The sequence below is a fragment of the Theropithecus gelada genome, chromosome 10, assembly GCF_003255815.1.
Source record: "Theropithecus gelada isolate Dixy chromosome 10, Tgel_1.0, whole genome shotgun sequence".
Classification (NCBI taxonomy): Eukaryota; Metazoa; Chordata; class Mammalia; order Primates; family Cercopithecidae; genus Theropithecus; species Theropithecus gelada.
Window position 1 is genome coordinate 74,963,271 of NC_037678.1, and position 12,960 is coordinate 74,976,230.

Sequence of the window (12,960 nt, forward strand, 5' to 3'; positions counted from 1 at the left end):
AAAAAAAAAAAAAAAAAAAAAAAAAAAAAAAAAAATGAAAATAAGAGTGTAAAATGACTCAATAATTTGTATGTTGATCACATGTTGAAATGATGTTTTACCTGTCTTGGGTTAAATAAAAATATATTATTAAAGTTAATTTCATAATGTTTTAATGTCATAATGTTCAGAAAAAGCTGTTTTTATTGTTTACTATGATTACTATGACACTTAAAATTACATATGTGACTCACATTAAATTTATATTGGATAGCAATTATGTAGAGAATGCAAAGGGAAAGAATGTATAAAGACAGCACAAAAAGGTATAATAAATATGCTACACTAATCCAAATATTTTAAAGCAAAAATATTAAATCTTAAGACTTTTTAAAATAGAAAACCATCATGAAGACAAGAATTCTGATATTATACACTACCAAAAGTAATTTATATTCATCGTAAAACTTAGGTAATATAAAAATAAAGTAAAAATTCAAAATTTCCCCAAGTCACTCTCTGGAAACTACCACTGTTAACATTTTGTTGTTTCTGTTTCCAAAAGTTTTTCTCTATGTGTGTATACTGCACATAAATTGTGTTTTTTTCTGACTTCTTTGACTTATAAAATGGGCTACCTCCTTACATGTTGTTCTACAACTTGCTTTTTTACTCAGTGTTATGTGTTTTACTTCTCCCATGTGGAGATCTACCTCATTTTTTTTAAAGCAACTTTTCCCATAGTTTGAATGTAGCATATTTTTAAAATCATTTCTTCTTTCAACTGACTCTTATTTGTCTTCAGTTTTTTTTGTTTGTTCGTTTTGTCTTGTCTTTTTATTGCATATGTCTTTGGATTTTTCTGTGAATATCTTTCTGGGATCGTTTTTTATCCTATAATGGGTGTATCAAGATGCAGAAGCACTGTCAAATGGCCCTTCACAACAGTGGCATGAATTTTCACTCCTATGGCAAGAATGAGTGTGCCTGTTTCTGTTACTCTTAGCAACACTGGAAGTTGTCATTGTTTTTAATTTTGCCAGTCTGGGAGGTGTCAGTGGTATCTTGTTTTAATTTGATTTCTTTAATTATTAGTGATGTTTACTGGTATATTATAGTTCTTGTTCATATCCTTTGCTCGTATTTCTATTGCGATGTTTGCCTTTTTTTCTTACTGAAATTTAGGAACTCTTTATATTTGTGCATGCCTGTGTGTACATGTGTGAGCATGTGTGTTTGTGTGTCTTTCTGTCTCTCTGTTCTAATCAGCTGTTTGTTTTTTAATCCCATTTATGGTATTTTTCACCAGATATATCTGTCAGTCTTTCCCTATATTTTCTTCATGGGTGTTTTATCTGTTACTGTTTTTTGTTTGTTTGTTTGTTTGTTTTTAATGTTCCTCTTTTATCCATCTTTAATTTATCTGGGTATAGTTTTACTATTTTCTAAATTTTAGGCAAATTTAGTCTATTTGCCTCTCCATTTGACGCAAGTGGAATCTATCCATTTTCTAAATGGATAGACTTCCACAAACTTGTGGTGCATCAAGACAGAGTATCACTCCCTCAGCTCCAAGGCTGCACCATCCACTAAGCCAGGAACTCACCCTCTATTGTAACCTTTTTCAGAGTATGCCGAGCTCAGCTCATTGGAGCTTCGAGGGTACTGCAGAAACCTCCCCCAACTGACACAGTGCCAGTAATGTGGAATGTTGGAAACTTGGTGAATCTCCTCCCGTTCACAAGGAAGTCTGTTCTTTCCACAGAAATGTAGATTCCAAAAGGAAACCACCGTCTATCCCGTTATCATAGAAAAATTAAAATCCTAAAATCTCCCCCCACATTTTTCTTCTGCTTAGTGCTGAACAGCACGGACTCACTGACACCAGCCATCTCCCATGGTTCTCCCAGGGCCAAAGAATCATCTTACGTTCCTACAAATTCGGTATTTCATGAAGCTTTGTCCTGTGACTTCCACCAAATTATGAGTCCCTTTGAAGTTGTAATTTCCTTCCTTTTTGGCTATGTGAACAGCAGGGCCTTTGAGGCAAATGGAGAGGAAAAGTGGATATATGCACCCCCAACCCCGCTGACCTGTCATATTACTCCTTCACAACCCAACATAATTGTCTACTCTTTAAAGTCTTCTGTCACATTTACTCCAGAGACCATCCCTCTTGGACTCCACTCTACTCGTGTTTGTGTTATAGCACTAATTACCCTGTAATGCAGTTATTTAACAGTCTAAATCTTAAGGGCAGCTGATGTGTAGACTAACCTACAATATGACCTGCAGAGATGAACAAGGCCAATTAGAGGTCTTCCAAAAATTTAAACTAGATTATGAGAGCTTGGAGCAGTTATCCCATGACTCAGCCCTAGCTACACATTAGAACCAATGGGAAGCTTAAAAGCAGCAGCAGCCTGGGCCTTACCCCCCAGAAATGCTGGTCTAATTGTTGTGGTATAGGCCCTGAATTTTAAAGGCTTTCCAGTGGTTCTGATGTTCAGCTGGCATTGAGAAACCCTGAGTTAGTTGCAAGTTATATGGAGTCAGGGACTGGGATGGTATTGCACCCATTTATGTGCAGGCTAAAGCATAGGTGGCCAGATGGGAAAGAAGACAGATATTCTGAGACTGCTGAGAGAATGTGAGCATGGCCCCCACTCTTGGTACCTCCATGATCCCAGTTCCTACAGGGGCTGGCTGCTTTAGGGTTCTGAGAGATCCCCATCTTTATTCCCCCACGATCACTTATAACCACCTAAATAGGAGTTACCTGGCATTTAAATTCTACATTGTAATTACAGTATTTTACATCATGGAGGGACAGTTTTTATAAGTTTTACCATTTTGTTTTTATGTGCTTCATGTCTTCCCCTTCTTTGGGTATTTTTGTTGGGTGGAACTATGTCCTAGAGTAATTCTCTCAGAGAAATTGTTGGAAAGAATTTGATACTTGTGGGGAGCCTTTCAGTGTGAAGACTGGAGTCTTTCTGCAGTTTTGCAACATTACCTTGTATTTCTTTGATTGTTTCCTCTCCTTTAATTCTATTTGCTTGTTCTAGAATTTTCTGTTAGATGAATGGGGGAGATTCTGCATCTTTCCTCCATACTTCTTAACTGGACTCTCACTTTCTCGTTTTCCTTTTGCTCTGAGCTCTAGGTGAGCTCCTCAGCAGTACGTTCAAGCCCATTAATTTACTCAAAGTTAGATCCATTTCTTGGAGCCCATGCAATGAGTTGTTTTATTTTCCATTTTAATTCTAATATCTTTTTTCTAACAGCCTGTTTTGGTTTTATGAATGAAATTTCCTTTCATATTCCTTTGCAAGATTAATAATTTGATTTGCTTTTGGAGCCTTAGTTTTTGCTGTGAATAACTGTTCCTCAGATTTGTGGTTTGGCACCTCTCTTGCATAATGTTCGTTTTTCTCAAAATGTCTGATTTTTGGTTGTGTTGAGGATTCCATGATTGCCCATGTGTACTGTTTCCGTTTGCCTCAGCCTGCAGTGAGTGTGGAGCAGGGGCAGCATGTGGTGGGTTGTGCTGAACGAGAGCCCCTATCCTGCTTGGCCTCCCTGGCCCAGGGCCAGCACTCACTGCCTTACCTCCACCGCTCGGCTCAGGCAGAGGAGGGGAAGACACTGTCTGGTGTGGCCACTCAGAATGCAGCTGCCCATGAACACTCTGGCAGTTTTCAGAAACCACCCCCTCCCTTGTATCCATGGGTTCTGCGCTTGGAGCATCTTTTTTTACTTTTCAGCCCTCTCCAGTCAGACTGCCATCCCTATGCCCCATCCGGGTTTTTTGTTGAGAGTAACTAGCATATATAACCTCCCTTATCTGTGGTTTCACTTTCCACAGTTTCAGTTACTCAGGGTCAGCTGTAGTCCAAACATTAAGTGGAAAATTCCAGAAATAATTTATAAGTTTTAAATTGTACTCCATTCTGAGTAGTGTGATGAAATGTCATGCCATCCTGCTTTGTCCCACCTGGGATAGGAATCATCCCTTGATTCAGGGTATCCATACCCCTATGCTACCTGCCTGCTAGTGTCTTGGTTATCAGATCTAAAAATCATAGTATATGTAAGGGTCAGTACTATCCATTATTTCAGGCATCCACTGGGAGGCTGGGAATGTAACCCCACAGATTAAGCAGGACGCTATATTGCCAAATCCAAAGGATACTTTTTGGTTCTCCTCTTCTTGACTTCTCAGTGGTATCAACCAACTGACCGCTTTGTGAGCGAGACTCTTCCAGCCGTCTGTGACCCATGCTGCCCTACCACTGCTTCTTGGCCTCCCTACTGTGCAGTCTTTTCTATTCAGCCTCTCACTGTTGATCTTTTCCTAGACCTTGACCCTGGCCATCTTCTCACTCTGTGTTCTCTGACTGGACTCTGCCTTCCCCATCTGCAGCACAGCATGCCCAGAAGTGACCAGTTCCATCCTTCCTCACCAGCGTTCCCCACCTCACTAACTGGCAACATGGCTCTGCCGGTTCCAAGCCACTTCTCTTGCTTTCACTCATCAGGCACTCCCTTACCAGGCCCCAGAGCTACAGCCATCAGTGCACTCTCCACCTCCATTCCCCACCCCACCAACCCTAGCATCACAGTCTTGCCTGGACCTTCAGTTGACTTTAGCCCCTCCAGAATCCACAAAAAGTCCAGAGAAGACCTTTAAATAACATATGTCTAGCACCTTACCTTCCTGTTGTATCTAAAATAAAATTCAGCATCCTGGGTGAACTGGCCTCCGCTTACTTCTCCACATTCAGCTTGCACTCTATTCTTCCACATTTCTGCTACCAGGGGCATCTCCTATGTCCTCAAAAGCACAAGCTCTTGCCCTACACTGAGCATTTGTACATGCTTATCCCATTTTCTGGAACACTCTTCCCACTACCCTTCATTCTGTATACTTTCATGCCTTGCTTGATTTTTCCAGACAATAACAAATTCTCCAGTTCTCTCTCCAGTGTCCCACAGTTCAGTTCCATTTTGACACTACCCATAGTTGAAGCAAATCCTGCAGATTAGGGGCTCAGTTCCACAAGACTGTTCTCACTTCAGACACTAAGCACACATGGGTCCCCAGGCTACCTCACTGCTACTGGGCCAACTACAAATTCAGGGCTTCTGGTGACTGCTCACTCCAAGATTTGACAATTTGTTAGAACAGCTCACAGAACTCAGGAGAGCACTATACATAGAATTACAGTCTTATTATACAGGGTACAACTCAGGAACCGCCAAATGGAAGACATGAATAGCACAAGGCATGGAGGTGGGTGAGCACAGCTCTTTCATGCCCTCTCTGGACAAGCCTCCTCCCTGCACGTGGATATGTTCATTATCCCGGAAGCTCCCCCAAGCCTCATCATTCTGAGTTTTTTTAATTGAAGTTTCATTACATAGGCAGGATGGATGCAATCACTTTCTATTGGTGACTGAACTCATCTCCAGCCCCTTTCCCCTTCCTGGAGGTTGGGAGATGGGGCTGAAAGTTCTAACCCTCTAACCAGCTAATTGGGTTTTCTGGTGACCAGCCCACATTTGAGGCTCTTTAGGCCCCTCTCCCCATGAGTCATTCATTAGCACACAAAAGACACTCATGTCTGTCTGAAAATTCTAAGGGCTAAGCTAAATTGTCTCCCCTTGTTCCTCTCTCCCGTAGAACTATATTATTTTTCATCGTGGTATTCATCACACTTTGAAGAATATATTCATATGTTTACTTGCTTAATATCTGGGTCAGTAGACCAAGCTTCAGGGGAGCAGGGCACTGTCTCTCGTTCAGTCCCATACACACACGCCTTCAGCATCTAGTACATAATGTGGTAAGATATTTGTGGGAGGTAAACTTAGACTCTTCAGGATAAGTGCAGAGTAAGGAGGAACCATAGGCACCAACCTCTCAGGGAAAAAAGCTTGTGTCAGTGGCTTGCTTCTAAGGGATATAGGGGCTGTATTCTAGCTCCACTTAGTAGACATCCTTAAATTCTTAGAGCATGTGTATGGAATAAGATGGCCCTGCTGCCAAGTACCAGCCCGGTGAGGACCAGCCACTTCTACTGGACATTCAGTCCCTGGATGACCGAATGACACTACCAGAATACATGGGGGAAGTATTTTTCAGGCCCATGGCCTCTCATGTAGTAAACAAGGACAGATGGCATTTTCATTGCTTCTTCCTTGTGGGGGTTGAAATTCTGGAAAAGAATCCGGAACTTTGGTTTTTCTAGACGATGTTTACTAACTAGTGATGATAAACTTTTAGCTAAGAATAGAATTATTTTCATGACATGGGGAAGAAAATATTTTCCCAGAGCAAGTTAACCATGTCTAAAAGAATTTATTTAGCTTTTTTTTTTTTTTTTTTTTGAGATAGGGTCTCTGTTGCCCAGGCTGGAACACAGTGGTGCAATCCCAGCCCTCTACAGCCTCAAACTCCTGGGCTGGTCTCAAGCAGTCCTCCTCACCTCAGTCTCCCAAGTAGAGCTGAGACTACAGGCATGCACCATCATGCCCAGCTAATATTTTCTTTTTTGTAGAGTTGGGTTCTCCCTATATTGCTCAGGCTGGTCTTAAACTTCTGGCCTCAAGCAATCCTCCCATCTCAGCCTCCCAAGGTGCTGGGATTACCAGCGTGAGCCACTGCTCCCAGCCTGGTCCAAAAGAATTCAAAATGGAGCCTATAAGGAAAAGGGGAAAGGTATCCAGATAATCCTAAGCACTCTGAAAAATGGCTAATATATGGAAAAGAGAATAAAAGTCGGGGGGAAATTCGATGATTCAAATGAGAAAATCAATGTAAGGTGAGTTAGAAAAAGTATTCCCAGACTCAGGGCACAGAGAAGTAAACTCTAGGTCCTGATGCAGTCTGTTGAGACCTCTTTGTGTCCTAATGAGATGCTTTTCCAGCCTCAGGAAGGAGCCTCTATAAAGAGGGAAATAAGAGACTCTCCCTTGCTTGCTGTTCTGTCACTTCTTGTAGCTGGAACAGCAAGTAGAAAGAACTGGGTAACTGGTGTTGTCAACAGATCTGCATTGAATACAGAAGGGCCCTCTCACCCTCTCTGAGAGGGAAGCAGGCACAGACTGTATTACAGGTGGGCCCAAGAGAGGCTTCTGAGTGACACCAGGGTCCTCGCCTCTCAGCAGCGGCAACAGGCTCTTGACCAACTTAGAAGCTGTTCCCGTTGGCTTCATGCTCTTCCTTGTGAATTTGCTGCTTCCTTATGTTTATCTATTAAAATAAAAATGACAAAAATCAGGATTACACACGGAAGCCAAGAAAGACTGAGAAGGTTATTCTCAGACCTCTTTACTGGTTCTTCCTGTTCTCCCCAACTTCTCATTGTTAGGGTAGCCCCAGGACATTCTCGTCTATCTGTATTCACTCTCTTAGTGACCATGGCCAGGTTTATTGCTTGAAATACCATATATATCCTGATGCTTTCCAAATGCCCTGCCCAGCCCAGACCTGGCAGCCAGCCTCCAGGTTAGAATGTCTGCCCAGGATATCTCCCTGGGCTGTCCGGTAGATGTCTCAGGGTTCTGCGTGTCTAAAATGCATCTCCTGATATGTCCAGATTCCAAAGTGCTTTTCACACCTCTGCTTCCACCGCCCTGGTTTGAGCCACCATCATCTCACCTAGACTGCTGGTTACCCTGATAATGCCATTGCACCCCTAATGGTCTTCTCAGCAAACATTAAATCACAACACTTCTGTTTAAAAACCTGCACTGGCTTTCTCTCCCAGTGCCCTCATAATGCCTGCAGTGCCTCACATGATCTGCCCTTCACCCTCACCCTTCTCTCTGCCTTTATCTCTGGCCTTACACACCCCACTCCAAACATGCTGGCCTCCTGAGGCTCCCCAAGCCATCCCAGGCACAGCCTTGCCTCGGGTTTTGCACTGACTGCCCCTTTTTCCAGATGCACTTTTGCAGGCGTCCATGAGCCACCTCCCATACCTTCTCCAAGTTGTTGCTCAAATGTCACCTTCTGAGAAACAAAGGCCCAGCTACTCTGACCCTCCTGCTCTGGAGTGCCACTGGTACTCCTGAACCCCCTGCTCTTACCATCTTTTTATTTCTGTAGCACTTACCTACCTTTTGGCATGCTCTGTAATTTGCTTATTTACTTACTGTTTATCTCCACCTGCTGGAATGTAAACTCCATGGGACAGTAGTCTTTGCTCTGTTTATCAGTGTTTTCCATGAGCCTAGAACAGGACCTGACCCAATTAAAGTATTGATTAAAAAGACAATGTAGGCCAGTCATGTGAGGCCTGTAATCTTTGCCAAAGTAGGCAGATCACTTGAGGTTAGGAGTTCGAGACCAGACTGGCCAACGTGGTGAAACCTCGTCTCCACTAAATATACAAAAATTAGCTGGGCGTGATGGCACACACCTGTAGTCCAAGCTACTCGGGAGGCTAAAAGAGGAGAATAGAATCGCTTGAACCTGGGAGGCGGAGGTTGCAGTGAGCTGAGATAATACCACTGCACTCCAGCCTGGGTGACAGAGCAAGACTCTGTCTCAAAAAAAAAGGCAATGTAGACTGTCAGAGAGAAGAGTTGCCAGTGTCCTGATAGCAGAGAGACCCAGAGATGAAGGCTTTCCACCAAGTGACGATCCTGGGGGGTTTGGAAGGCAATCCTGTTGAATTGCCTTTTGTCAGGGCACCCATTGGAGGGGTCTGCACCCTTGTACCCCTTAGGGAGGCAGTGAGCCTTGAGGGAGCCTTGAGGTAAGGGCAGTTCAGTCATCCTAGCATCTTAGAGTCCCTTTATCCAGCCAGCCCAGGAGGGCTGTGTTGGTATCAGCACTTGGGTGCACTGAGGTGCCATTCATGAAGCTGACCCCATCCTACAAACGCAGAGCTCAGCCAGCAAGAGAGTACCTTGATGACACTGGCAGAGAGCCTTACGTCTGCATGTAGCACTCTGGAAAAATACCCTGTAGCTAGCCCCTTTTACAAGTTAATGAGTAAAAATGCAGTTATAGCAGTTATCTATTTTTTTTACTTGTTAAGCTCGTTCTTCCTTTTAACCGCAAGTCAGCTATTCTCTTTGCCATCACTGTTGCTTTTCAAATCATTCCACACCTGGTTTATACATGAGAGAGCATTGAAATCCTCTTCAACTATTAAGGTCACTAGGAGTTATTTTCTCTTAATATTTGTAAGAAAGTTGTTGGCTTGGGTTTGATCATTTCAAATGTGTTTTATTTAAAAATACGTATTTGTAAAAATATTGAATATACACTAAAAATTATACACATTTCTTCTTCTGTTTGCCTCTTCCTTATGAAAAGTTGATTGTTACTTTAATAATTAACTTTTTCACCTTCTTAGATTTTACCAGTAAATGTTTGCTAACTTGAATAAACAGCATGACTAATATTTGTTATAATTATCTTAGAATTATTTTGCTTATTTGGGATAAGCCACTGTGGGCCATTGTGATAAAGGCCGAGTGGAAGGTCAGGGCTCTCTCTGAGTACCATGTGGGAACAATACAGTCTAGAGGCCTGGCTAGGAAGCCTGGCTCACCGAAGTTGTCTCACTCATTGCCTCCTGAGCCAGCACATTGTTGTGACAAAGCATCAGAAGGGAGCCCAGAGGTGGCATTTGGGAGCTGTTTTCACTGCCTGGCCTGTGGTGTGGGCAACGATGGGTGCTGATTCTGGGGGCTGGGATAATAACTCAGTACTTTGCTTTCTCACAGTTGTTTCCTCTCTTTGCTCCTGGTGGCTGCTGTGGTTTGGAAGATCAAACAAAGTTGTTGGGCCTCCAGACGTAGAGAGGTAAGCCTCAGTGAGTAAAGATTAAAGAATCTCTGGAAGAGGTTTTTTCCTTTATTTTTCTCTTAAGCAAGTGGGTTTTAGCTATTCAGTGATAATGGACAGACAGACATCTCCACGGCAGGAATAATGCAGCGCTTTCTGCAATCCATGGTTCCGCAGCATATGGTCAGTAAACTTAGATGAGTGCTACATAAAGTGTAATTAGTTCTGCACCACAGGGTCTTACCTTCCTAAAAGGAAACTCTGGTGTTGACTTAGAAATGCCAGTTTTATCCTTCCGACCAGAACCCAAGTCCTGACTGAGGCCAGAGATCCAAGGGCTTATTAGCACAGCCCAGCCACCGTATGATTAGGCACCACCTTCACAAGAACTTTTCATGGGAGAGGGAAGTCAACCATTTAAGCATCTCAAAAATTTTTCATTTTTCAAGGAAAGATAAATGTGTGTGTAGTCAAGTTTTCCACTTGAATTTTATTTTTTAATAAGTCTTGATTTGTTTCCAGAGCTTCATTCCAAAAGTAGTAAGTCAAGCAGACATTTACAGTTGACAAATTTAAATACATAAACTTGGTTGAAAATTACAACATATCAAATGCCCATCAATCAATGAGTGGATAAAGAAAATGGGGGGGGGGTAGTGTAGTGTATATATATATATTTATATACATTTGCAGCAACCTGGGTGGAATTGGAGACCAGTATTCTAAGTGAAGTAATTCAGGAATGGAAAATCAAACTTCATATATTCTCACTTACAAGTGGGAACTAAGCCCTGAGGATGCAAAGGCATAAGAATGATACAATGGACTTTGGGGACTCGGGGGAAAGAGTGGGAGGGGGGTGAGGGATAAAATACTACACATTGGGTACAGTGTACACTGCTCGGGTGATAGGTGCACCAGAATCTCAGAAATCACCACTAAAGAACTTATTCATATAACCAAACACCACCTGTTCCCCCAAAAACCTATTGAAATAATAAATAAATAAATAAATAAATATTTAAAAAAAAATAACCACCATTAAAATAATTACAACATAAAAACTTTGTTTATGGCAACTTTCACTTGCATCATTACTTTGCCTTTCATTTAGTCATGCCTGTTGCATTGTTGCTAATGGAAATGCTCACCTGTATATAAGAGCTAGACAAAGAAGCTGTCTGGGGTTTTTTTTGGATCTGCTCATGCCTTTTTCTACATAAAAATTTATTTATAGATAAGATTTAGAAGAGAAGGGAAGTATCTAAAATCACAGCTCACAAGCATTCAGCACTGTTTATAGGACGTTCATGTCTGAATAGGATTAAGACAGGCTCCAGGATAAGGGCCTCTTGTTGTGGGCCACAGTACCACCTTTTCTGACCCACATAAAGATGATGTTATCATAGAGGGAATGTTGCACACACTTTATTATTAGGTTTTAAATTCAGGGGATAACATATTCAAAGGGTTTTTTAGATAGCTGTATTACTGATACACTTTAAAATCCTAATGAATTACATGATGTTCTGAAAAAATTATATTTTCAATTTAATTTAAATGTATATTTATTCACAGTGGAGTAAGAAGTAAGAAGCCACAGTAAACCAGTAACCAAGAAAGGAGTTGAAAACTTTGTCTAAGTGCTACTCTCTCCAAGAAAAACATTAGACCCAGGGAGTTTCAAGGTTGAGATGAGCTTATGGAGATAATGATAGCCTGTTCCTCCCTGAGTGCTTATGAGAATTAATTGTTTCTAAAATCTGTAAAGCGAAGGAACAGATGGAAAGCTCGAAAGAGTCTGAATGATTTTATACACAGAAATCTTGGTACCAAAACCTGACAAAGGCAGCACCAAAATATAAAGGCCAGCCGCATGGTGAATGTATGTGCAGCAGTCTAATTGCAGTGTAATGGAAGAGTCACTTAATATTAGAAAACCTATTATATCATGTGAAAAAAAGAATATATCCTATCAATGGGGAAAAAATAACACCTGAATTCTTCCTAGAGGCCAAGTAATCATTTCGTCATTTATTAAAACTCAATACCCATTCCTAATTTGAAAGCAAAACTCACAGTAAAATCAAAAATACCTTTTTAACACTATGAAGACTATCTGGATAACCAGCATCACTCATGGTAAAACAAACAAACACCAGAGGTTGTATCCAGACAAGTTAGTTTTAACAAGAGCTGACATCTGAGCATTTCAAAATTCCAGGCACTGAGCTCTAAGTGGTTTTACATAGATTAATCCTCATCTCAAACCTATGAAATAGGTATTGTCACTAGCTGTGTTTTATGGATGAGCTGAGGCTCAGAAAGGTGAAGTAACTTAACACCACATAGTTAACTAAGAGGGAGTACGAGGCTTTAACAAGGGACTTCTGGGACTTCTGTCTTCACAGCCTTAACTAGGGACTTCTGTCTTCACAGCCCAAGTTCGTTATCTTCTTGTAATCCTGCAGTCACTCACCTTTGTGCTGGATGTTCTAGACTGTGCACTAAGTGAAAGGGCACTAAGAAGTATTGTTACTATTGGAAAGGAAACAAAATTATTATTTTTGTATAAAGTTATTAAAACAGTATAGTAGAGATTTGTCTGCATAAAAATGAAGGCTTAAGTATGTCAGAAATAAATGAATAACACAGAAGCTAAACAATCAACTGGAAATTATGCATGAGAGAAAGTAAGATGCACAGCCTATAGGAAAAAGGTTAAAATATATATATATATATATATATATATATATATGTTTAGTATGGAGTTGATCATCTAATAAACTATGCTTTTACCCTTGTGATTTGGAATTTCTCTGTAACTGTGAAGCTGACCATTCAGAATATATTTCATCATTTTTAAAATGTCAGTCATTATTTATTCCCTCTCAAAAATTGTAGAAGCAATTATTTGATATTATTTTTAAAAACAATAATAGTAGCGGCTGACGCTGTTTAGTCCTTGCTACACACCAGCCCCCGTTTTAAGTGCTTTTACACACGTTGCCTCCTGAACCCTGTCTTATTGTGACCCCAGCACTTAGAATAGCACAGACCCCAGAGGAGCATTGCTGCATTTTTTAGTTGAGTAAATGGACCTACAGTTTTATAAAATGTAAGAATGTTGGTATTTTAAGAAAATACTTGGCCGGGCGCGGTGGCTCAAGCCT

General features: G+C 41.2%; 1 protein-coding gene across 2 annotated transcripts in view; it reads left to right on the forward strand.

Annotated features, from left to right (window-relative positions):
- Positions 1-12,960, forward strand: part of ATRN (attractin) — a 180,028-nt gene that overhangs the window by 154,909 nt on the left and 12,159 nt on the right. The window contains exon 26 of one of the 2 annotated variants that reach the window (XM_025399043.1): positions 9,727-9,805. In XM_025399043.1, coding sequence (XP_025254828.1) covers positions 9,727-9,805 — 79 coding nt within the window. Of the gene's footprint in view, positions 1-4,340; positions 4,734-9,726; positions 9,806-12,960 lie in introns of those variants that run through there. The other variant, XM_025399044.1, reaches the window with a different exon arrangement.